The sequence below is a fragment of the Aspergillus viridinutans genome (genome assembly GCF_018404265.1).
Source record: "Aspergillus viridinutans IFM 47045 DNA, scaffold_11, whole genome shotgun sequence".
NCBI lineage: Eukaryota > Fungi > Ascomycota > Eurotiomycetes > Eurotiales > Aspergillaceae > Aspergillus > Aspergillus viridinutans.
Genome location: NW_025091227.1, coordinates 675,505 through 698,877, shown reverse-complemented (window position 1 = coordinate 698,877; position 23,373 = coordinate 675,505). Strand labels below are relative to the sequence as shown.

The 23,373-nt window shown below is 50.3% G+C and overlaps 10 protein-coding genes across 10 annotated transcripts; 5 read left to right on the top strand and 5 right to left on the bottom strand.

Moving 5' to 3' along the window:
• Nucleotides 1-519: 519 nt before the first annotated feature.
• On the top strand, nucleotides 520-1,895 carry Aspvir_002357 (uncharacterized protein; the record flags this gene model as incomplete). The annotated part of the gene is made up of 4 exons (XM_043273958.1): nucleotides 520-619; nucleotides 666-874; nucleotides 920-984; nucleotides 1,028-1,895. The coding sequence occupies 4 exons, from the start codon at nucleotides 520-522 to the stop codon at nucleotides 1,893-1,895; spliced, it is 1,242 nt and encodes a 413-aa protein (XP_043129893.1).
• An 870-nt stretch (nucleotides 1,896-2,765) lies between these two features.
• Nucleotides 2,766-4,227, bottom strand: Aspvir_002356 (Zn(II)2Cys6 transcription factor; the record flags this gene model as incomplete). The annotated part of the gene is made up of 2 exons (XM_043273957.1): nucleotides 2,766-4,091; nucleotides 4,171-4,227. The coding sequence occupies 2 exons, from the start codon at nucleotides 4,225-4,227 to the stop codon at nucleotides 2,766-2,768; spliced, it is 1,383 nt and encodes a 460-aa protein (XP_043129892.1).
• Nucleotides 4,228-6,961: 2,734 nt separating this feature from the next.
• On the top strand, nucleotides 6,962-8,533 carry Aspvir_002355 (class I SAM-dependent methyltransferase; the record flags this gene model as incomplete). The annotated part of the gene is made up of 10 exons (XM_043273956.1): nucleotides 6,962-7,080; nucleotides 7,168-7,221; nucleotides 7,280-7,286; nucleotides 7,337-7,381; nucleotides 7,438-7,473; nucleotides 7,543-7,661; nucleotides 7,718-7,743; nucleotides 7,804-7,834; nucleotides 7,884-8,238; nucleotides 8,291-8,533. The coding sequence occupies 10 exons, from the start codon at nucleotides 6,962-6,964 to the stop codon at nucleotides 8,531-8,533; spliced, it is 1,035 nt and encodes a 344-aa protein (XP_043129891.1).
• Nucleotides 8,534-9,232: 699 nt separating this feature from the next.
• Nucleotides 9,233-9,661, bottom strand: Aspvir_002354 (uncharacterized protein; the record flags this gene model as incomplete). The annotated part of the gene is made up of 1 exon (XM_043273955.1): nucleotides 9,233-9,661. One exon carries the CDS (start codon nucleotides 9,659-9,661, stop codon nucleotides 9,233-9,235), a length of 429 nt encoding a protein of 142 aa, XP_043129890.1.
• Nucleotides 9,662-10,368: 707 nt separating this feature from the next.
• Aspvir_002353 (uncharacterized protein) lies at nucleotides 10,369-11,666 on the bottom strand (the record flags this gene model as incomplete). The annotated part of the gene is made up of 4 exons (XM_043273954.1): nucleotides 10,369-10,692; nucleotides 10,929-11,324; nucleotides 11,380-11,562; nucleotides 11,619-11,666. The coding sequence occupies 4 exons, from the start codon at nucleotides 11,664-11,666 to the stop codon at nucleotides 10,369-10,371; spliced, it is 951 nt and encodes a 316-aa protein (XP_043129889.1).
• An 892-nt stretch (nucleotides 11,667-12,558) lies between these two features.
• Nucleotides 12,559-13,583, top strand: Aspvir_002352 (uncharacterized protein; the record flags this gene model as incomplete). The annotated part of the gene is made up of 4 exons (XM_043273953.1): nucleotides 12,559-12,874; nucleotides 12,931-13,272; nucleotides 13,325-13,434; nucleotides 13,485-13,583. The coding sequence occupies 4 exons, from the start codon at nucleotides 12,559-12,561 to the stop codon at nucleotides 13,581-13,583; spliced, it is 867 nt and encodes a 288-aa protein (XP_043129888.1).
• A 453-nt stretch (nucleotides 13,584-14,036) lies between these two features.
• On the top strand, nucleotides 14,037-14,476 carry Aspvir_002351 (uncharacterized protein; the record flags this gene model as incomplete). Its single annotated transcript, XM_043273952.1, has 2 exons — nucleotides 14,037-14,115; nucleotides 14,172-14,476. 2 exons carry the CDS (start codon nucleotides 14,037-14,039, stop codon nucleotides 14,474-14,476), a joined length of 384 nt encoding a protein of 127 aa, XP_043129887.1.
• A 136-nt stretch (nucleotides 14,477-14,612) lies between these two features.
• Nucleotides 14,613-15,995, bottom strand: Aspvir_002350 (putative histidine acid phosphatase; the record flags this gene model as incomplete). Its single annotated transcript, XM_043273951.1, has 3 exons — nucleotides 14,613-15,335; nucleotides 15,382-15,771; nucleotides 15,816-15,995. 3 exons carry the CDS (start codon nucleotides 15,993-15,995, stop codon nucleotides 14,613-14,615), a joined length of 1,293 nt encoding a protein of 430 aa, XP_043129886.1.
• A 583-nt stretch (nucleotides 15,996-16,578) lies between these two features.
• Aspvir_002349 (uncharacterized protein) lies at nucleotides 16,579-17,474 on the bottom strand (the record flags this gene model as incomplete). Its single annotated transcript, XM_043273950.1, has 2 exons — nucleotides 16,579-17,096; nucleotides 17,162-17,474. The coding sequence occupies 2 exons, from the start codon at nucleotides 17,472-17,474 to the stop codon at nucleotides 16,579-16,581; spliced, it is 831 nt and encodes a 276-aa protein (XP_043129885.1).
• Nucleotides 17,475-21,175: 3,701 nt separating this feature from the next.
• Aspvir_002348 (cation:proton antiporter) lies at nucleotides 21,176-22,992 on the top strand (the record flags this gene model as incomplete). The annotated part of the gene is made up of 7 exons (XM_043273949.1): nucleotides 21,176-21,212; nucleotides 21,270-21,476; nucleotides 21,523-21,648; nucleotides 21,696-21,746; nucleotides 21,794-21,914; nucleotides 21,963-22,497; nucleotides 22,549-22,992. The coding sequence occupies 7 exons, from the start codon at nucleotides 21,176-21,178 to the stop codon at nucleotides 22,990-22,992; spliced, it is 1,521 nt and encodes a 506-aa protein (XP_043129884.1).
• Between the last annotated feature and the right edge of the window lie 381 nt (nucleotides 22,993-23,373).

Below are 23,373 nucleotides of genomic sequence, written 5' to 3'. Positions count from 1 at the left end.
GCCAACTTAAACCCGAGACCAAGATTGCTTGATCCTGCCGGCAATTAGCGATTACGAACCCGAGATGATTTCCCCGTACAGATGCGATACTCCATGCACTCCGTAGTCATATGGGGAGTAATGTGATCAAGATTTATGTGAAACATTGTGAAACATTTTATGGAACTAATAATATGTGAAGAACTCTCTTGCTCCTCATTTCCAGAAGTCCCACGGGCTGTGGGCCGTTGTCTTGAAGAACACCTTGCTGACCTGCCGTTCCCCCTATTCATCTGTTCTGGATTCAGCCACAATGAGACGAAATTAGATCGTAAGAATCCCTCAGCCTCGCGTTTAGCAGATAATAGCCAAGAAAGTTTGACTATGTCTCCGTGCCGAAACGGGACAGGAATACTTGCTGGAGCCTGGACCCGACCTTTTCGTATCTGTCCAGATGGTTCAATCATCCCATATAAATGAATACCTCTCTCCAGATTAAAACTCAACTCCTAGAGCAGATTCCCAAAGTCAAGTTCCACAATGAAGTTTACACAGCTCCTCACCGCTGCCAGCACAGCAGTCCTTGCTCTTGCTGCACCGGACCCCAAGTCCAAACCCAAGAAAACCTCGGCCTTCCAATGTAAGAGACCCATGTGCATGACCAGCTCATCCACTGACTTCCCCAGGGTTTGGCGCCAATGAATCCGGAGCAGAGTTTGGAAGCAACCTTCCTGGCGTGCTGGGCACCGATTACATCTGGCCCAACACGACTGCCATTGGCATCTTGAGGAAAGCAGGGATGAATATCTTCCGTGTGCCATTTGCCATGGAGCGTCTCATTCCCAACACCATGACTGGAACCCCTGATGCAACGTACATGGCTGATCTGGTTTCGGTATGTCATGCTCTAAGGGTATGGCCTTTTGCTAACGGCATCTAGACCATCAATTATATTACGTCCACCGGTGCCCACGCCATCGTCGACCCTCATAACTTTGGCCGATAGTAAGTCTCCCCCTGAAATCAAGAAATCCACTAATAGAACCAGCTACGGCAACATCATCACCTCAACCAGCGATTTTGCCGCCTTCTGGACCACCGTCGCCACGAAATTCAAGGACAACGACCTCGTCATCTTCGACACCAGTAAGGCTACCACCTTCCCTTCTTCAACAGTGCAGCTAACACACCCAGACAACGAGTTCAACACCGAAGACCAAACCAACGTCTTAAACCTCAACCAAGCCGCCATCAACGCCATCCGCGCCGCAGGCGCCACGTCCCAGTACATCTTCGTCGAAGGCAACTCCTGGTCCGGCGCCTGGACCTGGGAATCCGTCAACGACAACCTGAAAGCCCTGACCGACCCCGTCGCCGACAAACTCATCTACGAAATGCACCAGTACCTCGACAGCGACGGCTCGGGCTCCTCGTCCACATGCGTCTCCTCGACAATCGGGCAGGAACGCATCGCCTCCGCGACGGCCTGGCTGATCGCGAACAACAAGAAAGCGTTCCTGGGCGAGTTCGCCGCTGGCTCGGACACTGTCTGCCAGAGTGCTGTGACCGGGATGCTGGATTACATGGAGGCGCATGCGGATGTCTGGCTTGGGGCGGAGTGGTGGGCTGCTGGGCCCTGGTGGGGGAATAATATCTATAGTATGGAGCCGCCGACTGGGCCGGCGTATGAGTATTACATGCCGGTTTTGGAGCCCTATTTCCCGGGTGGGAGTTATACGGCGACGTCGACGGGGACGGAGACTGCTACGACCACGACCGAGACCACGACCGAGACCACGGCAGTCGGCGTCTCCCATTGGGGACAATGCGGTGGTCAGGGCTGGACGGGGCTGACGACCTGTGTGTCGCCGTATACGTGCCAGGTGCTGAACACCTATTATTCGCAGTGTCTGTAGGTGATTGTTGGTATGATTTCGAAGGGGAGATAGCTGTTGATAACGGAAAGCTGGGTTGCGGTGAATCAACTCAGATCTGTGCTTACAGGATGAAAGCTTAATACCAGTGAATTGTAGTTCAGTGTTTTTCGTCCAGTGTGTCCAAGCCAACAATGACTAAGCTACTCTAAAGATGGACTTATTATTAGACCTGAGCTTCAATCGTGATCATCATAGATCGTCGCTGGGAGTGTGGAATACTCCAAACATATCCTAATTGGCCATGATTCTATCCAGATGTGAATACCCTTGACTCTACAATCACTGCGCACCTTGTCGACATATTGAATTGTTGCGGGGAACAATAACACTTCCAACCATACTTCAAATTGCTTGGAAGGCCTTGTTTCCTATTTCCTCACTTTGAAACTGTTCCACTTCATTGCTACGCTCCAAGTGGTAGGTGACACGAAGCGGGGCTGCTCCGAAACCTCCAAATATGGCATCGGTTTACAGGCAGCAATCTTGCCATGATGCCGGCAGATTGTATCTGCCAAGAAGAGAGCGAATGCGCTGGTCGGACTATCGCCGGCAAGAGGCGCTAGAATTCCGGCTTTCAGGCGGTGCATTGAAAATGTGTCCTGTGCGTCGTCCATGGTTCGCAAACCGACTGGCCCAAGCAAGGGAATACCAGACTCCTAAGATTGATCTTCGTCGGCGTGAAGCGCACAGTTCGATTAATCAACATCGGGTGTATCGGAGTCTGCATGTCCCTTGAGTCGACCMGAACGAAGGGCCGATGGCCTTTCGGTCACGCTTGGTATCCTGGCTTTCAATGACACTTAGCCTCCTATGGAGCTGATGGTCTGAATACTAATGTGCAGGAGGCAGTCATGTTCTGATCGCGAGCAAACCCATCGACAATGCAAGCTGGTCCAGCCGATCTGGGGAGTCATCTTCATCATGTGCATCGTATGCATTCAGTTGCTTCTCTTGCGACTCGGACGAGGTCATGCTTCCTGCTGGTAGCTTCCATATAGTACTCGAACAATGCGACTTTGCATCCAAGGATGAACGGTTTTTATCGGCTTCTAGCAGAACCAACAGCTGGTTGAGTACTGCAATGGCAGATTGCGTGCCTCGGGACGCGAATTTCGCTACTTTTCTGGCAAATTCGGTAGGAATAGGACTTTTCGCGTCTTCCTCCCATTTGATCACCTTCTTTTTATCATATTTGACGCTCAATGGCCCCATTTGCCCTTCCAGTTCGACGAGTCTATCCCGACAACGAGTGATCTGAGCCACCAGCGACTCTCGCAGTATCTCCGACTTAAACCCAGTCTGCGAAATAAAGTCACGCGACTGCGCAAAGAGCCCCGGACAGAGTACAATCTCGTTGAAGGCGAGTTCCACGGTCTCACTCAGCTGACAGCTTTTCCCAGCGCTGCGTTCGAATGCCAGTGCGTCGTGGACTATGGCTCGCCATTCAGGTTCCTCCAGAAAGCACGGCTCCTGGGAGACGAGCGCATCAGCGACCAGAAACGAGCGATACGCCACCAGCAGTGTGCGACCGAATCCATCGCGGTGCGCCTCGGGACCACGAAGTCGGAATAGTTTGCCAATTCCCCGGGAATGAATGAGCCAGGATTTCTCGCCGAGCCCGTCCAGCATTTCGTATATCCCCAGGTGGATAGCAGCCATGAGGGTCCAGTTTGAGGTGGCGGTGCGGGGGTTGCGTAGTGAGCAGATCAAGTGCTGTAGACCGCGGCCGTAGAGGTGCCGGCTGGCCGAGATCTTCTCCTGGTCGTTATGCGCGCGACCGAGGTGCCATACACTCAGACTGCGGAGACTCCAGATCAGGGCCTGCGACGAGGTGTCGAGGTGATGTCGAACGAAGTCTAGCCAGTTGAGCTGGACTCTGTTCCGCCATGCGGAGAACAGGCCTGGAAAGGAGACCATGACGAAGTACTGGAATACTTCCTTCATCTGGGTGTCTGTTGCTGTGGATGCCAGGCCGGGCGCTAGTTTCCCATCCATGCTCGCCCGAGGCATGAGCGCATGGACAGCCGATGACGCAGCGACATGTCGACTGTCTTTCTGCTCGCGACTTCTAATAGATGCCGGAGTCTGGTGGTAGAATTTCACTCGGCGCTGATAGCCAGGACACTTGACGTTTCTGTCGCGACAGCGACGACATTCCGGCCGGCCCTCATCACACTATAGGGCTTGAGCATTAGATATTATGACGTTATTTATTGCAGCTGCCCAGTCCATGCAGCTAAGGTAGGAAACCCACCTTGATCCGCCGCTGGATGCAGGTGTGACAGCCAGTGCTTCGCGGTACCCCAACCATCTGTTATGACTCCTGGGCGGTATCAAGTTATATAGGCATCACTGAAAGAGCCTCTATGAACTGACTCAAGACAGCTGAGGGTGCGGAGTGATTCCGTGATGGTGAACGTGGTCAGATTGAGGAGGCCACAAGGGGAGAATATGAGGCGCTAAGCTTCTGTGTCCCGTCACTCCCGTGTCCGGCTTGTCGACAGTCGAACCAGACGAGGAGAACGACTGATGAGGTCTAGATGCCAAGCATCATACCCCGCCTTACAGACAATCAATAAACAATCGCTGTTAGCTGGCATGGTGGCGGTGCTGTACGCCTACATGCGAGGAGATATTTTCCGGACTCTCCCCATTTGAAATGCAGTTAGACCGCATGAACATAGTCCAGTTGAGAGCACGTGTATGAGCATAAGGTAGGTAAGCAGTTGATATGTAGGTTCGTGGATGAGGATGCCTTAATCCCTGCCAGTCAAGTGCTTGCAGAGGTCGAGATTGTTCCTTGTCCATCCCGTCGATAGGATTTGTCGATAAGAAGCCCACACGAACTATTGATATTCGACGAGGTATTCTTGAGATGATTGACGGTATCCAGAGGATGCGAAAGCATCTGTTTTGTGTACAGTACATTTGTCGCACTGTTTTAGAGGGGAAATGCCATGGACCACTTCCCTTCCCCAGCTGCGCCAAAGGCAACCAGATTTTCCCGTTCAATGTCATCGCGTATCAACCGCATCCGCCACGTAGATAGCTAAGAATTTTCGCCCATTTCCCGTTCTCTTGTAAGTTCGGAGCCCCCCGCAATGCTGACAGGAAATCCTGTGCCTAACGCAACAAAAGTACGGAGTACAAAACGCAGGAATCTTGAATTTGAGAGAGATGAGCGAATTGTTGGATAGATTTACTGCACGTATCCCGAAAGGCACGTAGGAGGTGCCAATTACACACGGGCTGATACTCCACAAACGGCGCACACGGGAACATCCGGCGTTCCCGTCCTTTTGCTTCTCAACTCATTCTTGATAGACTTTGGTAGTCAGGCTCGGTCCCACTTGCCTTGTGACCATTTCAGTCAAATTGACGATGTTAATGTTGCATGCGGCCTTGGATGTTCGAGACGGCTAGGAGATTATGGACTGACTCTAGGCAACCGGGCTGATCAACCGCAATCAAAGCGGGCCAGACCAGTTTCATTTTCAAATATGAACAATTGTACCTCTCTACGGAGCAGCAATTATTGATATCGAGTGCACATACAAAGAGCCGAGCGAAAGCGGGTGGAACAGATGACGTGGCAATGGATGGGCCGCCGCCCAGAGGATTCGGAGGAGTGTAAACATTCCGTTAGCTGAGTGGTATTTGGTAGAGAGAACCTGGAAGGATTGGAGATGGGTACGGAATCATGTTCCGTTATCAGCTAACACCCGAATGGCCAGATGAGAATGAGATTACAGGCAGGAGATGCGAGCATTGAAATGATGATTACTCTCTTTTGTCTTGATAGTTGGATGCGCTTCATCTAGTTTAAGAAATATCCACGGTGCGGCCGGGTATTGTGTGCCACGTGATTCTATTTACGTACTATTACAGTACGGGACGGAATGTCTCAGGTAAAAAGGAGCCATAGTGGGTGAATACTGTAAGTTTGTGTATGAGTATTATATTGTACTTTACGGGTGCTTTGGTACGGAGCGGAAAGGCATCCATCGTAGTACCATCGGATATTCGATAATGGCCAGACGTTCGATAAACTTCAATATCACTGTGATCACTGATATCAATGGCCAGTCTAGAGGGGTATACTTTCAATCCAAGCCGAGTTACTCGACAGTGACACAGTCACACAAGTCAAAAGAACATCCATGTACTCCGTACTACTATCCACTCAGTCCATACCCACATTAGTACCGCCAGTCCTTCTCCACCCTCGCCGCATCCAACAAGTCAGAAGGCACCGTGATTCTTCAGGACGGGCATTGTAAATGAACCGCGTGTCTGAGTGGCTCTCAGAGGCCTTAACCTTCCCCATCTAGACCTACATCCGATGCCCCGCGGGTGCACTTCAACGCTTGTGGACCGCACTAACGGAGTCTAGCAGCCGCCATCCTTGAATGAACGCTGTGCGTCTCCTATTATGGATAACAATGGCCTCGATCGACCTTGCGGGCTTGTAACCTTGTCCTACCTACCAAGGCTACTAGAGAGTCGGTCGGCGACTCGGGATCTGTCTCAGATATGCACAAAGTACGTTGCATAAGTTCGGTTTTTTGCAGGGGTGCTGCAAAGTGAGCATTCCATCTCTGGAAAATAATAAAGACAATAAGTCGGAGAACATAGCAGTGGATGATGATAATGCATCTTTTTTCTGTATGAGAAAGTCTAGACTCTAGGTCGAACTGAGTGGCAGGTAATCTGTACGGAGATAGGCGAATGAAGGCTGCACGAGCGGCAGACAGTCCAGGTACTTAAAGAGATTGAGAAATGCACAGCAGTTTGACAAGTCACAGTATTATTATTCTTTCTTGAAAATCATCATTATTATTATTATTATTCTCCATCTTCCTGCGAACTGGACTAAAACGCTACTTTTTTAAGTGTCTTCCTAAGTCTTGTTCTTTTCTGGTTCTTCCCCATACCGACCAGGAAATCTTATTTTTGCCCTTTGCCTTTTCCATTTGTTCTCGACAATCCCTCGGATCTTCCTCCACTCTCCCACCACCTCCATCGTCGCCATCACCATCACCATCATGGCCAGTCCAATTCCACAGTCGCATCCACATCCACACCAGCAGAGTCCAGGTGTCATCGAGCCCGATGTTGGTTGCCTCATCACAAGCTATACCTCTGCCTTGCAATTAACGGATGAGTAGGACTTTGATGCCGACTCCGCCTACCATGGCTCGTCTGTCGCCTCTGTCGCACGCCTCCGGTTCCCCGACTAACATCACTACAGGCTTGGAGACGCCAGCTACACCACCAGTATTACATCGAGTGCCATGAACTACACGTATGCATTGATCTCTGCCCCTGTTTTCACTTTGCAGCCACTAATCTAGCCGAAACAGCTACGAGGTACCGCCTCTGCTGTGTTTGTCGCAGGCAATCTACTAAACCCCCATCAGAACGGTCGCAGATATCATTCTTTCCACGAGGGTGAATACGTGCTGGTATATACCCTTCCCTAATGCGATGGTTCTCATAATGCGCGAAGCTGACCGCTTAGCCCAATGACGAGCAAGAACAAGACCGCCTGGACCTGGTTAGTGCCGACTCGACTCTGCCCCTTGACCGGGGTCCGTCCTTAGCTAATCGACCACCTCTCCACTAGAGCCACCACATCTATCGCATCCTCCTCAAAGGTGAACTGCATGCCGCGCCGATCAAGAACCCCCGACGAGTGTTGGATATCGGGACCGGTACTGGAATATGGGCGATTGATTTTGCGGAGTGAGAACTCCTTCAATCATTTGCGATGGACGCAATCAACTAATGTGATGCGACAGCGAGCATCCCGAGTCAGAGGTCATCGGTATGTGTCGGACTGCAGGAGCGCGGATTGCAAGATGACTAACAGAGTGGCTGCTATCAGGAAACGATCTCAGTCCTATCCAACCCTCATGGTACACCTTCCTTGATCTGTCAGGTCGGACAGCGCGTTAATTTCCCCAGGATCCCTCCCAATTGCCGCTTCGAGATCGACGACTTCGAATTACCCTGGTCCTACAGCCAACCGTTCGATTACATCCACGGCCGCGAACTCGAAGGAGCCATACGCCACCATGACAAGCTCTTCAGACAAGCATATGAGAACCTGAGGCCAGGCGGCTGGCTAGAAATGGCCTCCATGGACGTCAACTCGTATTCCGACGACGGCACCCACCTCAAGGCCGTTAACTTGCTCGACGGGGTCAAGAACATGCATCTGGCATCGAAGAAGCACGGAAAAGACATGGCAACGGCGGCCACATGGAAGGAGAAGATGGAGAAGGCAGGCTTTATTAACGTCCGCGAGGACGTCTACAAGGTACTACTCATCTTGGACGTTGCTAGCCAAAACCATACTGACGGCCTTGCAGCTCCCCCAGAGCCCCTGGCCGAAGGACCCGAAGCTCAAGGAACTCGGTCGCTACCACCAAGTCAACATGTTCGAAGCCGTCGGGCCCTACTGCTTCGCCCTGTTTACACGGTATCTCGGCTGGTCGCGCCCCGAGATCGAGGTCCTCGTCGCAGGTATGCGCAAGGAACTGCGCGATTACCAGACCTACCATCTCTACACCAAGGTACGTATCATTTACGGCCAGCGGCCGGAGACGGATTGATCTGATGCGGGCATGATTTATACGTTCCGTTGGCGGATGCTTGATGACCCTTTACTCTCGGATTACTTTTGATCGTCTGTGCTGTTGAGCATGTTAATCTGATTCCCACACTTTTGTTCATAGCCATGACAGCGTATTACTAAATAATTGAAACGACCTACATTTATGACGATGATCATTCCCGGCAGTGCATTATCTTCAATAAGCATGATCCCAGAGTGCTTTAGGGTCTGCGTGTCAAAATTGAGACAGCTTGCCAGTATCATTCCACCAATTGACGATGCTGGCGATATGTGCTATCGCTGTCTCGGTAGATTGCGGGATACTTCGCCTTCACATGGTCATGCCGATAAGCCATGAGCCAGCTTCATTGAAAGAAGTCAGATCATGTTGCAGTATCAGTGGCAGATACTGAACTGCTAGCCCCAGCGAAGGGTGCCGCCGTTTCCATGTGTATCCAAGAGTACTGCTTCCTTGCAGCGGCATAGACAATTCATAATTATGACTCGGGTACCTCTTCGAACAACCCGTCCATGACTGATGGGATATCTAGGACCTACGCCAGCTCTGTAAATTCTTTGATTTTCGAAATCATTCGAACGATGTCGTTGAAATTGCTTGGGCAGAGAGTGGTGAAACTTTGGTGGAACCTCCATCTCCAGACGATCCACATGACATGATGTATTTGTAAACGCCGTCTCAGGCGTCATTCTCAAGCTCTGCCTCTTCTCTAGCCTTGAACTCAGCGATTTCCCGCTCGTCCAGGTTGGCGATGAGCTCAATCACATCGGCATGCCCATCCGCACTACTTGTTGCGTAAAATAACAAAGCCTGGAAGTATATCTCCGGATCGTTAACCCTGTATCCCAGGGCATCTTCCTTGATTACCTCGAGCACAGTCATATTATTCGACCCGGCGACGATCCCGGTTTCCCCATCCACCTCGCCATACATATGGTAGCGTGCCCATACCGCGTCGCCCCATCGGGTATCACGTATGGCATCCACATATATGCTCGTCCACGGCTCCGAGAACGTTTCGCCCGGGCTGGGGTGGAGAACTTCTTGGATAGGAAGATCCAGGAATAGCTGCTCAACTGGCCTGGTCTCCGAAATATTTAGGCCCATGATGGCTTTTATTTCACTTTGTTAGCCAGAGGGTTTGACAACAGGATGACTAGGAAATCGCGGCGGGATCATTCTTTTCATACCGCTAGAATTCTTAGTTGAAGAACGAGAGGCTTGGTAGATGGCAATCAGCGAAGATAAAAGGGATCCAAGAAATGAGAAGTCTGGAAAGCCAAGTAGTCTAGGGAGTGACTGAGAATCGCAGAGGCGGAGCATAGTACGCGTCTCTCGATTTAGTGCTGCAGTGCATTTGATATAGTTAATGCAGGCCTTGCTTATTTAGCGACCCCATTACTTACTGTACTAGTTTCCGAAAGAGGTAATATGTGTCAAGATATGGGTGATGAGAAACTGAGGAGGCGAGCGAGTCAAAGAGCGTGATTGATGTGATTTCACCTGTAGAGATAACCAGAAAGTCCTTCAGAAGAAGATTACAAAAGATGGATAGCAAAACCAGAGAGTATATTTCAACAGAGTGCAGGGCGAAAGAACCACAGGTTCTTTTTTGGTAACTGAAACGAAAGAATCCAGTGGTTTTAATATCTACTACGTCCTATTCCATATCCATCTCGTTTTCCTTGGATCTCAAAACCAAGGCACCAGTCTTGCCCTCCTTCTCCTCCTTCTCCTTGATGGTCTTGAGGAGAAAAGAATCCAGTAGATTTAATATCTACTATGTCCTATCCCATCCATTAATTCCATTCGCTCTACTCCATATTCATCTCGATTTCCTTGGTTCTCAAAACCAAGGCACCAGTCTTGCCCTCCTTCTCCTTGATGGTCTTGAGGAGCTCTTGGGCCTTGGTGCGCTTGCGAGCGACTTCCGCTTCTTCGGCAGCGGCGGCCTTCTCCAGCCGATCGACTTCGGTTCTGTGGCATGACAGAGGTCTTAAGGTGAAATTGTCTCGCGCCGCAAAGGATCGTTTGTTGGATGCGGAGCTCTGAGGTAACCCATCGAAGCCGGCCGGATTGTACAATGCTCGGTCTGCGTTGTGGAAAGGAGCTAACATCGCTATAGCCTTGATGAGATGCTAAGCATAGAATATGGTGAAATGGAAGGCGACCTGTTCGTCTCTCTCGTGCTGTTGAAACGTGGACAGAGTCTGGTCCCAATGTCCCAACCTCGTTTCTGATCCAGTGTCCAATCTTGAGAAGGAGTTCAGTGCTCGCATGTATCTCTGCAGCTAGTCCTTGGCTCCTCCCTGGTCCCTTCATCTTTCTCCGTTGAAGTCCTCTTGCGATGTGTGACAATATATTGAGTACTCACCCGCCTGTCTGTGTTGGGCATAATAATGAAGCCCTCTTCGAGTAAGTCCCCCGTCCTGCGGACAAAACCATTACTCTGATTGAAATAATGGTTGAGGATTATGTTCCAGACGTCAGTTACTGCGCCCTCGTAATCCTCATTTCTGGCCGCCGGATACCCTTCATGGAACGTCATCAACGTATCAAACTTGGGCACCTGCGTAATGGTTCCGCCTTGAGTGACGCAGGTGAGACTTCCATCTAGACTGCCTTGGGGAAGTCCAATACTGGGACCCCGCCCTGGTCTTCGCGGGCTGGATTCCGTTCCTCTGGATGCGTCCGCCAAGTCGGGAGCTGAGTGTCCCGAGCTGCATGCGTCCGGAGTATCTGCGTGCCGAAGCGCCTGATTCTCGATGAGCTGTATAAGTTAGCATCTGTTTAGTAAATATTAGATCTATATGCCTGATACTTACTCGCTCCTCTCGAGTGAGCTCCTCACCGGGGTCCGGCGGAGGGCCCGACCAGGTCCGCCTGGACCCCGGCGGAGAGGTAGCCCCGGTCCCTGGAGCTAAGGCTCCTACCGGTGTCCAAGCTAGAGGCCCCGTAAATGCTGAGCATTCGCTCTTGTCGACTTCATGTTGGCATCCTGCTCTCCGCTAGGAAATGAATATAACATGAAGAGGAAAGTTGCAAGCATTTGTTATGGACGGACGGGGGGAAACAGGCCGGTGGGTTTTGTTTCTGGATCAAGGTTTTTCATCCCTGATGAGGGACGAGGAAGATGGAGAGAGGGGGCGATTGTAGGGGTTTATGTAGCACAGATGATGGCGGGTATTCACTTCAACTGCATACTTCTGAGACATTCATCAGTTAATATTCTTAGTTGGCTGCTTGCTGTTTCCAGTGTATGAATTTATCTTGATGGACAAGGGAGATTGTTGAATGATCATCTCAGAGACACTACTCTCCTTTTATTTTACTACATTAGCCTAACAGCTTGGTTCATATTGCTGTTATGGAAACGCGTACAATCAACACAATAATAAGTGGATAATAGATCCTTAGGAATGACCTCTGCCTGGATGTACTCTCTGTGCCACAGGCTAGAATATACCCTTCCTTAGGACTATATACCCTGAAAGCACCCGGTTACTGGGATATTGTTAGACCCGTCTCTGGACACAAAAGCCTCTCTAAGTCTCGGGTCGCAACCATTTCGATTCATTTTCAATACATTACTTGGTCAATAGGCTCCGACCTTCTCCCCCGGCCTGAACGAGCCGATTAGCGGCACCATGTGAAGCCGCTGCCTTTTCGTTTCTCAAGCATTCTCTCTCCTCTTAGACTATCGGCCCCCGCGAATAGCCGTAACAGGTCCTTTTCGCGTTCGTGGGTGAGTATTTTGATCTCATCTAGGACCCCTTGGAGCTGTCGGTAAAGTCCTACCAGTCTACGAGCTCTCTCGATTATGTCGGGAACATTCACAGATGAGTTGTTAACGTTGTGTTTCCGGTGCTTATTGCTGTCAGGTCGTGCATTGCAAAGACAAAAGATCAAGCGCTCAGCATGACGTCCATATTGAGATAAAAAGATTACAACTCCCGACCTACACCACCATCCAAGCATCATAACTTCGAGATCAACTAACCAAAATGAATGCGCTCAAGCTCCTCGTGTTGGATATATTTCTTTACATCGACAAACTAATCCTAAGGAGTAGCACTGGTCGAGAAAGAGATGAACTGGTCCAAATATGGCTCGGGCCCATCTCATCATGGGATCCCGAAGCGACAGAGCCCCCTCTAGGTGTCTACCCCTGGTATGCCGAAGACCCCGAGTCATACACCCGTGACACCTTTCCGTCGCACTTTCGACTGAGGGCCCAACGATGCTGGGATTATTACGGGGATCCAGACAATGTGGAGCCTCGACTACCCCCGGAACCCTACAATGTAGACCCAAAGCTTTGTTCGTTTTTCTACTCCCTTTCCTTAGAGGCACAAAGCCGACTTACACCCTCTCAGGTTCACAGCTGGAGAAATTAGACAACAGCAGGCGAGCGCAGCGCAACCCAGGGAAATATCTTCGAGAAAGATGCCGTATTATCCTGTTGCCCTACCTGGAAGCTGCAGTGGAGCGGTTTGAGAAGGCTCGAACTGTCGCTGGCACGTATGAGCTTCAGTGGGGCACGGCAAAAGTAAAGGACATGTACCACCCTTTTGCGATGGAGACACGGCGATTGATTGCCTGGTCCGATAATACCATCACTTTCACCAACCCGGAGGGGCAGCGAAGAAATCTGCTTGCTGTCGTTGTGGCAAAGGAAAGACGGGGCGATGCCTACAATCCTTTGTTGGCTCATATGGGTAAGGTCAAGACAACAGGACAGAGAAGAGGAAATGCTAACCATGAAAATAGGAATAGTTCATAGGAATCGGAAGGACAGAGGCGAAAAGAACAGTGTGGTATATGGGATTGCCACTGATGGTTTCACTTTTCAGATCGTGAAGATTGATAACAAGTCAAAGGTAAGATCCTATAGAGGAATTCGGGAGTTACAAGCTAATCATGTGTGCAGCTGTTTCAATCTTGCTTATATTCATTGGAAGATTGGCAGTTCTTCCTTAAATATCTTGACGACATTTTGGCAGAGGCACCTAAACAATGCGAGGAATGATCCCCATATCAAGAGAAGATGGCTATAATTGCTGCAACTTATTTACTCCTGACTGGCTTCGTCTGATACTCCAGATTTGAAGATGAAATACACATGGTATTTGAATCTACACCCATATAACGCAAGTTCTAGTACCTTGATTTCCTATGGCTGCGAGGACGACTGGCTGGGTTCCATATCACCTGGCAATAAACCTATAATGAGTTGAGAGTTTACTCGGCCGAAATGAACAATATCAGTTATCTCAAATTCTCAATACCCACCCCATCATTTAAAAATCTCTCTCAGTCTCTCTCAGTCTCTCTCATACTCTCAAAAATCTGCCATGACCGAGCTACTCCTAACGGGATCTGACATCAATCAGATTCAGGCCTAGCGCCATGTATCATTCCCCAGCTGCCTCATGCATGATTGTTGCCTTAACCGCCAGAATCCCGGTCAATATCCATCACAATGAACATGAACATAAAGCTAAAGCCCACCCTAACACATCTAATCCTAACCGTAATCTGTCTCTTCACCCTCACATGCAGTAAGCCTCTCATCCACCCCCAGTTCGCATACAGAGTACTAACTACTAACAAACAGCCCTCTATCTCTACGCCCGGCACGAGTCATCCACCCACAGCAACACCGCCTATTGCGCAGACTGCCTGCACTACGCCATGAGCGTGGACGCCAAAATCCGGCACGCGGAGCAGGGCGGCGCGGAGAACGTCCGCGGCAACAAGCAGTTCTTCCGGTATGCGGTTGACGTGACTTGTCGGGGTGGGTTGTTTGTCGACAAGCGGTGTTTGGACTTTCGGAGAGCGTTCCTGGGGGATGCAGCGAGGTATATGATTGCGGTGGGGGAGCCGTATGAGGCTTGTAGGGGGATTGGGGCTTGTAGATAGTTAGCCTAGGGTTGGCGAATCTGATGTTTTGCTATTAATCTCGCTGGAGGCTAGTCTCCTGGACATGAAACTTCTGCATTACAGAGTATGATGAGTATGGATATCTTCAATCTTGATCAGGACATTGCAACCCCGGCTACTGATAAATCGACAACACATCCGTCGAATTGTCATAATCCACCCCACAAGCCTTCCCGAAATCCCCATACCTCTCCCCCCGCTGCTGCACAAACCGCCCAAACGCCTCCTCCGAGCAACTCTCCCCCGGCCCATCGCGACACCCAACAAGCGGCTGCGGACCCTCATTCACCAGCACGCGGTAGTACACCCCGTCCTCATACCCGTACGAATCACACGCCATCTTCTCAATCGCAATGTTCGTCAAGAATGGTAAGATCTGGCTACTCTTCCATACGCGGCCGTAGTTGATCGAGTCCGTGGGCATGGTGGCGTTGACGTCGTACGCGCCCGTGTAGGCGCTGTTATTGAATAGGCCCAGCGCGGTGAGCACGGTTGGCGGGAGCTCGCGGTGGGTGAACGAGACGTAGAGGTCTTGGGAGGCAGAATCGTCGGCGAGGATGGTTCTTGTTGCGTTGAGCCAGGGGAAGCCGATGGCAGGCGACAATTCGCGGCCGTAGCCTGTGTTGTGGAAGTACATGAGGTCGTTTCCGTACTCGAAGGCGAGCCATTCGGTTGCGGTGAAGAGGTCAAGGGAGCAGAAGGGGGAGGAGCCGCGGATGACGGTCTCGTAGCCGCAGAGCTCGAACATGGCTACGATGTCGTCGGAAGTGAAGTTGAAGGAGGGGGTTTGTGCTTGGAGGCGCGCGATGATGGGTTTGGTGTAGTGGGAGACGAATTCCTGGGGTTGTTAGCTTGGTGTTTGGGGTTGAGTTGACGGGACGTACGCTTGACTGCTTGGAGCCGTAGCTGGAGCTATATGCCGGGCAGCTTTCGTACGGGGTTAATGAGTTGGCTGCGGCGTGCTTGTATTCCCCGACCTGGGTGACATTGATCTGGGTCGTTTGGTTGCCGGTGTATCCAAGGATAAACCCCTGTGCCGTCTTGACGGTCCTCTCGGCTGTCGACGTCCATACGTTCTTTGGCGTTTTGAAGTATGGATATTTGTCGTGGATGTTGATGCCTAACATCAGCGACTCCTGCAGACCGACTCGGGTGAGTTTCTCGATATGGGCCTCGGTGATGGGTGCGCTCCACTTGCTCAGGAACGAGAGGCGTCCCGCTTTGGACCAATCCTGTGTTGTATTTTGCAGCTCTGGATGAATGGCTCGAGGTAGCTCTCATAGTCAAAATCGTTGGCGTAGATGGCGGCATGACGGACAAGATAAGCTGCGCGGGTGACATTGCAGCCCTGTGGTACCGAGGGGTCGAGTTGAGGCGCATTTGGTGTAAAGTATGGGGAAATTCCGGCCAGATGGTGGAGGGGATTGAAGTTATTCGAGGTGGTGGCTGCCAGGCTGACCGACCCTAAGGCCAGGAGGAGTGTAGAAAGCCGATGCATGTTCAGATATATAACCACGGCTGATCTAAGTCCACCACGTCTTTTACCGCAAATTTACTCAACGGATAGAAGATTACTAGTACTCAAATGAGGAGAGTTAATTTATAGTTTTGAATTGGATTGTTTATTCCATCGATGTCACCGGTGCAGATCACAATCCAGTTTGGACATGGATGACCAAGAAACCGGCGATGAGATGACGCAGTGGATGGAGACCCATCGCATCATCTTCCAACAAATATTAACCATTAATCCATCACATATCCACAACTTCATCTCTCCTTAATAGAAGCTTACTTCACCAACCAAATTCAGCAAATGAGCCTGTGGATTAACTCCAGCCCTACGACGGATCTCCGGAAATAGCTCCAAAGCCAGTCGCCTGGTTTTCCCCGGCAAAACCTACGCATGATCAAGGCAACACCATGAGTGAGCTGGAGATTGCGCCCTCAGTCGAAAGCAAGGAGTCGTTTCACAAGGTGGCACATTAATCCGATCGGAAATTGCGGTCGAGGGCCGTGTAACAGACATAATGCCATCCTCACCCTCTCCTATCTACGAATAGAAGTCTGCACGAGGGAGATCATTTTCGTGCCTCGCGTCCATCCACCTCATGGATGACTTCTTGGTTGGACTGCAACTCAGAAACAATCCGCTGAGCGCCGCTCGACGGATTCGAATACCCAGACTGGGCATATGTCATGTTGGCTGGACTGTATCCCACATATCCGCCACTCTGCTGTAATTTCCTCTGATACATCCGTCGCTGGAACCAGAGCGCAAATAGCGTCGCAACCAAGCAGGCACCCAGACCAGCACCAACCCCCGCCCCGACCGCGGTCGTCTTCGAGCTGGAATCCGTGCAGACTTCCGTACCGTTGCCGGCTGCAGCCGTCGTGGTGACCGTCGTCGTGGCTATCGTTCCGGTCCCGGTGGCTGTTGATGTTGACGACGACGTTGCCGATGTGCTTGTGTATCCGTAGATAGTGCCAATCGTGACTGTCCCGGCGTTATCGCAGCAGTCTGTCCCGTTGATGCTACAACACCACTGGTCAACACCCTTGGCCGGGCAAGGGAGAAGGTGGATTCCTCCCGATGTAGCTATACGCAAACCAATGCATTAAAAGTCGAACTTTAACCACTAGAAGCATGCCTGTCGCACTTACAGCCGGAACAAATCGTCGGACACTGGCTGCTCTTTCCGGTTTGATCGGTACACCCATTCTGATATATCAACCCGGCGTAGCCCTGCATCTGTGCCAGACACAGTCCACTCGTCAAACAAATGTCGTTGGCCATGCTCTTGGGCTTGTCATTCGCGCAGCAAGGGCTATTTTGTTGATCCGGGAAGCATGGCTGGTAACTGCTGTCTGCTTTGCTGCCGTCGGAGAAGTAGCATTGTGCTGCGATCGTGGGATGGATCCATTGTGTTAACAGCAGCACCACAGCGAGTGATGCCGATGACGATGAGAAGAGCATTTTGACGACTGAGATCTCGGTTCACGGGTCATGTCAGCACGAGAGAAGTCTGTCAGCCTTACGTGCGGACGAAGGGTGTCGGGGGAATTTATTCAGTCATGATTCGCGACCGAGTCTGCGGCACGTGGGCCATGTAGGGGGCATAAATCCAACATCTTGGCTAGGAATCATTGGATGAGAGTCTTGCTTGTGTGGAATTGCAGAAATGACCTGCTAGGATGAGGGACCATGAGGCTGACAGTGCGAACGCCGGGTATGGCCGTATGGGTTCGGGCTTTGAAAATGGGCTGATCACTCAGCTGCCTCTTAACTCCGTGTCTGGACACGTCATATGCACCAATCAACAGTCGATTCTGCATGTTGAATATTTCAAAATAGTCCACACTCCACAGGGAAGTAAAGACTCTCAAACTGGATCATTGGACATCAGCTGACAAATCAAAATCAACACACATAAACGAACAAACGAACTGGTTCGACATGATGCTGATCATACTGGAAAAAGTGAACGCTTGGGCCCTAAAGTGACTGGTAATGAGCCAAGTGGGCAGTGCAAAGCCAAGAACAAGCCTAAATTGTGGTCTATTACGAACTACCCAATCAACAATGGACTTATGGACCTTTCTTGGGGGGCCGAATGCGCATCGAGTCTTCAGCAATGGATAGCGCCGCTTATCTCACTTTCCAAGCCTCACTCATCAATGCGTCTGTGAGCTATGGCAAACCAACAAAGGAATACAGCGCAGGATCGTGTTCATTAGTTACCCACCAACAACATCTATGGGGCGCATTTTCGCACAATCAAAATTTCCTCCGTGGCAAAGACATCCAAGGGCGGTGACTAGCAGGCCTGAAGCTTTGGCTGGATCTTTGCAGATCAGAGGGCTACGCCTGGCCTAGATTATGCAACAAGTCAGGTCAATCTTCCCGTTTCCTAAGTCTGTCCGTATTCTTCGGCGGATTTGTTGACGATGCCTTCATCTCATGCTCTTCCTGTCCGTCAGAAAGCCACTCGTACTCAGCAGACATTGTACGGTGGTATATGCGTCGTGTATGATGGTTCAAGATGAACAGAAGATACCACTGGATGGATATTCCACAAGGCAATTCGAGTTTATAGCCTAAACACCCCACACGTCGTTTGCTTCAAGTCCTTGCTTGACAGCGAATAGTTTAGACAGGTGAGGAAGAGCAATCGCATGGATGCCTATGCTCTTGACGACCCTAATCGACAATCATGCTTGGCGTCGTGAATCCAAAGTCGCATATGGGTTTGCTTCTGTTAACTGCTTTGGTTGAGGTGCCTTGAGCGGATGATCGAGCAGCTCAACCCAGAAGACCTCAACGTGTCCGCCGTACTGAGGATTCAGCGATGTCTCGACCACTCATCGGCACGACTATCCACGGCGGTGATACTAACCACCTTTTGCCTACTTGATGAGCAGTGTTTCAGAACAGAAAAGGAAACCGGATTTACCACGGTATCCCCGAACCTAGTTGCAGGGTTGACTTGTTGGTTCAGAATAATGGTCCTGAGTTTGCGGGGCCTCCACGGGCCTTAGGGGTTCGAACGAGTAGGCGGGCCTCGGATCCGATCGAATTTTTTGATGGTTATCGTCTTTCGTTGCACGTCGAGCTGAACAAGCCTGACAGCACCATTCGAATTCGCGAACCACCAGCCTTGCGACGGGTCTCACTCTGCGCGAATGGCGCGTACCAGAGTAGCATGATAATTGTTGTGGTTTTGCTGGTGCCACAGGCATCGGCAAAGGGTTAGGGCGCCACGCTTGATGCCGGTAATCATTGCGCACATCAACGTAACAGGGCATCGGTGTCGTGAGAGTAAGGAATACCTCGTGACGATCCTGGTACATCTCAGGCTGTTTGATATTTTCATAGAAATTATGTCAATAGCGATGGATAATCTACCTCTCGTCCCTGGGTAGGGGACTCAATGGTCTCACCTGTTTCCTGCAACTGGACAGGAGTTACATCGGGCATATTACCGAGCTTAATCTTGAGTATGGAAGTATTGCTTTTGTCCTCCTGGATAGCACCACATTGTTGATGATAATGGTGAAGGAGTTGGTTCTGAACTCTGGCAGTTCACTGGTGGGTGATTGTGAGTGACCATTATTGCGCTGGTCTGAAAATGTCGTTGGCCTCATTCAAAAAGTCTGCTCTCTGAATCTCGTGTCCTAGTTGGTGACACTGTGAAGCAGAAAACCAACAGTGTCCATATAGTTTTCAAGCCAGTCTTTCCAGTCGGCAACAAAAACAATCATTGGCTGTCGCTGAGTCACACTGGTTTCGTCCTGATGTCAACCACATTCGATGCCGGGTCGTTGAGGAACTGTTAGAACCGGGGTTTCTCCATATCTATGGCGGTTATGGGTATCAAGTCCAGACGGGAACAGCGAAGAGGCTCGTTCTCTGGCTGATTTCCCACGACGTTGCTGAAACTGCGCAGCATACTGGCTGTGTTACTTGGTCAGTGAACATCATTTCATTGGAGCATCGTCTTACAAAGGTCGTCAGCCACAACATCCATTGAGTAGGCTGTGGCAAGAGGCTGTCGACGTTGATGTTCCTGGCAAGGCGAAAGATCCTTGCAACTTCGGCTCTTTTGAGCTGTGTGACAGCGAGGATTTTGGCCCTGCGCCAGGGTTCATGACAGCAACAAAATATTCCCCATATTTCTCCTGCTTAGCTTCGTCCAGTGTTGCTAATCACAGTTGAGGTCAACCAGGCAGTAAACGCTCTTAGCAGAGTTTATCTCAGAGAGGTAAGATGTAATAATAGGAAGCGCCCAGTAGCCTGTCAGCAGTTGCGCCGTATTGATTTCAAGTTTGATGTTTTCAAAATAGAAGGACCAGTTTCTGTACAGGGAATTTTCAAGCTTGAATGACACAGTTAGACAGTGGAAGAGCAGATGCTCAAGAGCAAGATTGCAGGTGAAATCAACACTAGCTTCGATTATTCGACCCTGAAGATGATTACGACTAGAAGAGTAGAAGTAGATGAAGGAAGGAAGATGGGGAGACGTAGAAGTGGATATTGCAGATCTATTAGAGATGAATATGGTCTCCTCTGATTGCAGTGAATACGGGCTTCGCTTCCAAGGCAAGCTATTAGAAATTTACAGGAGTGAATATCCAAGCCAGTCACTGGGTGAGTGATCCGGGTACTTGTGAATTTAGAGATCCCAAACTGCCATACTCTGAACCAGTCCCATTCGCAAGTCTGCAAGGTGGGCCACTATGCGAGTCAATAATGCAGTCATTGTGGAGTCTTAACCATTTGGTGTATGAGACGTGTGCTGATTCTTCACCGTCATGCCAAGATCTCCGCCAAGCACCGCCCGCAGGCCAAGAGCATTGGCGGGGAATTTCCCTGCTCTACTGGGCCCAAGGTGGATCGACTTGAAGTATTAGCAGCACGTTCATTCCCCGGGAAAGTGAACCACTACTTCAGGTGGATTTCCCAAATTTAGATCTTCTTCAAACCAATTTTGGACATAGAGACGAGAATATGCTGAACCAGAGGCTTCCTCTGGGCCGACGTCACTAGTGGCTACGGCACGTGACATTTACCAATTGCGGCGGATCTCATCATATTCAACTTCAATATGCCTGTAATTCCTTGAGCTTGAGGATATAGCTTCTCGTACAGTTTTTCCAGGACGAATTATAGAAAAGGTCATGGCAGGCAGTTTCCTGCCGTATCACGAGCCAAGCAGTAAGTCCGACTCAGACATCCCGGTCAGCGCATGTCTGAACTGACAATGGTATGCAGTCGTCCAAATCCTTATTGTAATCTCATTTTTCTTCTTCCTGTCTCTGGCGGAATGGGTTTCTGCAAGGATCATCCAAGCCGGAATTATCGGGCAGATTGCAGTGGGTATCATATATGGGTTACCTTTAGCGAACATCCTAGAGAAGCACTGGCAGGACACATTTCGTGTGTTAGGCTATGTCGGGTTGATTTTGATTATCTTTGAGGGTATGTCTGGCACTCAATCCCATGGGATGAAACTGACAGTATGTAGGAGGGCTTAGCGCTCGTCTCGATCTGCTCCAGAGGAATTTTATTCTCAGTCTTCTGGGAGCTGCGGTTGGGGTTCTCTTCCCGATTGCTTTCTCTTTCTTGCTGCTTTACCTTGGGTTTGGTTATGGTTTGCCATTCTTCTGTTATAGGAGTATGCCCAACTAACCGTAGCAGGACCCGTCGAAACCTTCATCGTCGGTGCCGCGTTATCAGCAACTTCTCTTGGTAGTCTCGTCTCTCCTTGGTCGTTTACATCTTCTGACGCTTTATAGGCACCACATTTGCAGTTATTAAGTCTGCAGCTAGATCCATAGACCTTGCACAGACACGAGTGGGCGCCGTGCTGGTGAGCGCTGCTGTCATTGACGATGTCGTCGGTCTCGTCCTACTGAGGTAAACCACCATTACCTTAAACAGCATGATCCAAACTAATATTAACAGCATAATAGCCAATCTGGGTAAACTCTCCGGCGGAGGCAACGTCAACCTCGGCTGGATCATCGGCCGGCCCATCGTCGCCTCCGTCGCCATGGCCATCCTCACCCCAATACTCACAAAATACGTTTTTGCAAGACTCTTCCGGCGGTATATCGAGCATGCATTTGCGCAATTCGATCATGTCTCAAACATCATCCTCATGGTGTTGGTCCTCTGCGCGTTCATCACCATCGCGGCGTACGCGGGTACCTCTGTGCTTTTCGGCGCATTTCTCGCCGGAACTTTCTTGACATATATACCCAGCAAGCATCCATCTGGTCCGTTTGTGGTTATGAGTCGTGAGGAAGGAGAGCGCGAGGCGCATAAGAGTCCCACGTTCGTACATACCTTTGAGGTGTACCTGCTGGACGTGCAATCCTATCTGATGGAGCCGCTCTTCTTCGCTAGTATCGGGTTTGCCATTCCATTTGTGCAGCTTTGGACGGGGAAAAGGATTTGGAGGGGAGTGGTCTTTTCCCTTCTGATGGTCGTTGCTAAGGTATGCACCTCATTCCAGGGTTTAAGAGGCGAGCCTAATCTGACTATCTAGTTTGCGGTTGGTATCTGGCTTCCGCTGTGGAAATATGTTCCACTTCTGAGGCCTTCCAAGCGGAAGGAATTGTCCAAGGAAGGAAATGGTGAACAGGAGCTACAGGGCGACTCGAGAGAGAAAACTGGAAGGTCGCATTCCAACACTACCTGGTTGTCTGGCTTGCTCTTGGGCTCTGCTATGGTAGCGCGCGGTGAGATTGGTCTACTTATCATCGAGATAGGGTTTAATGAGACGTCCTATGTGACTGAGGAGGCCTTCATCACTGGAGTTTGGGCGATTCTGCTTAACACCATCGTTGGACCGATGGCCGTTGGGCTACTCGTCAAATTCTACGGAAAGATGATCGGAGAGGGGGAATGGGGACTGCAAGAGGGGGAATGGGGACTGCAAGAGCCAGAGCCACTGCCTGGCCAGAACGATGAGCGTAGGCCGGAGGTATGACCATGCTTGGGTCAGAGGAAGGCAGAGTTGTTGAGACTGTACATACTTGGTATACCTGGTTGAGTGTTACCAACCCAAGTCTAGAGCATCTCGTATTCATAATGCGGAAGCCAAAGCAGTGAGACCATCGTCGTCAATCTGCTAACGTCCCATTGATGCTCTCATCGGTCGAATCGATAGAAGTCCGGTTTATCAAGAGAGTATTTGTAATCTATATGCGTCTTTAACATTTGACAGCAGCATCACTCCTTGACGTCCAATCAAGTATATCGGTGGTCGGACAACTCTGACCGACGCTGTTGCACTTTAAATGGGCGAATACGAAGTGACAGCTTAAGGTCAGAGTCAGGCCACAAATCCGCCCGGCGGTCGGGCATTGTA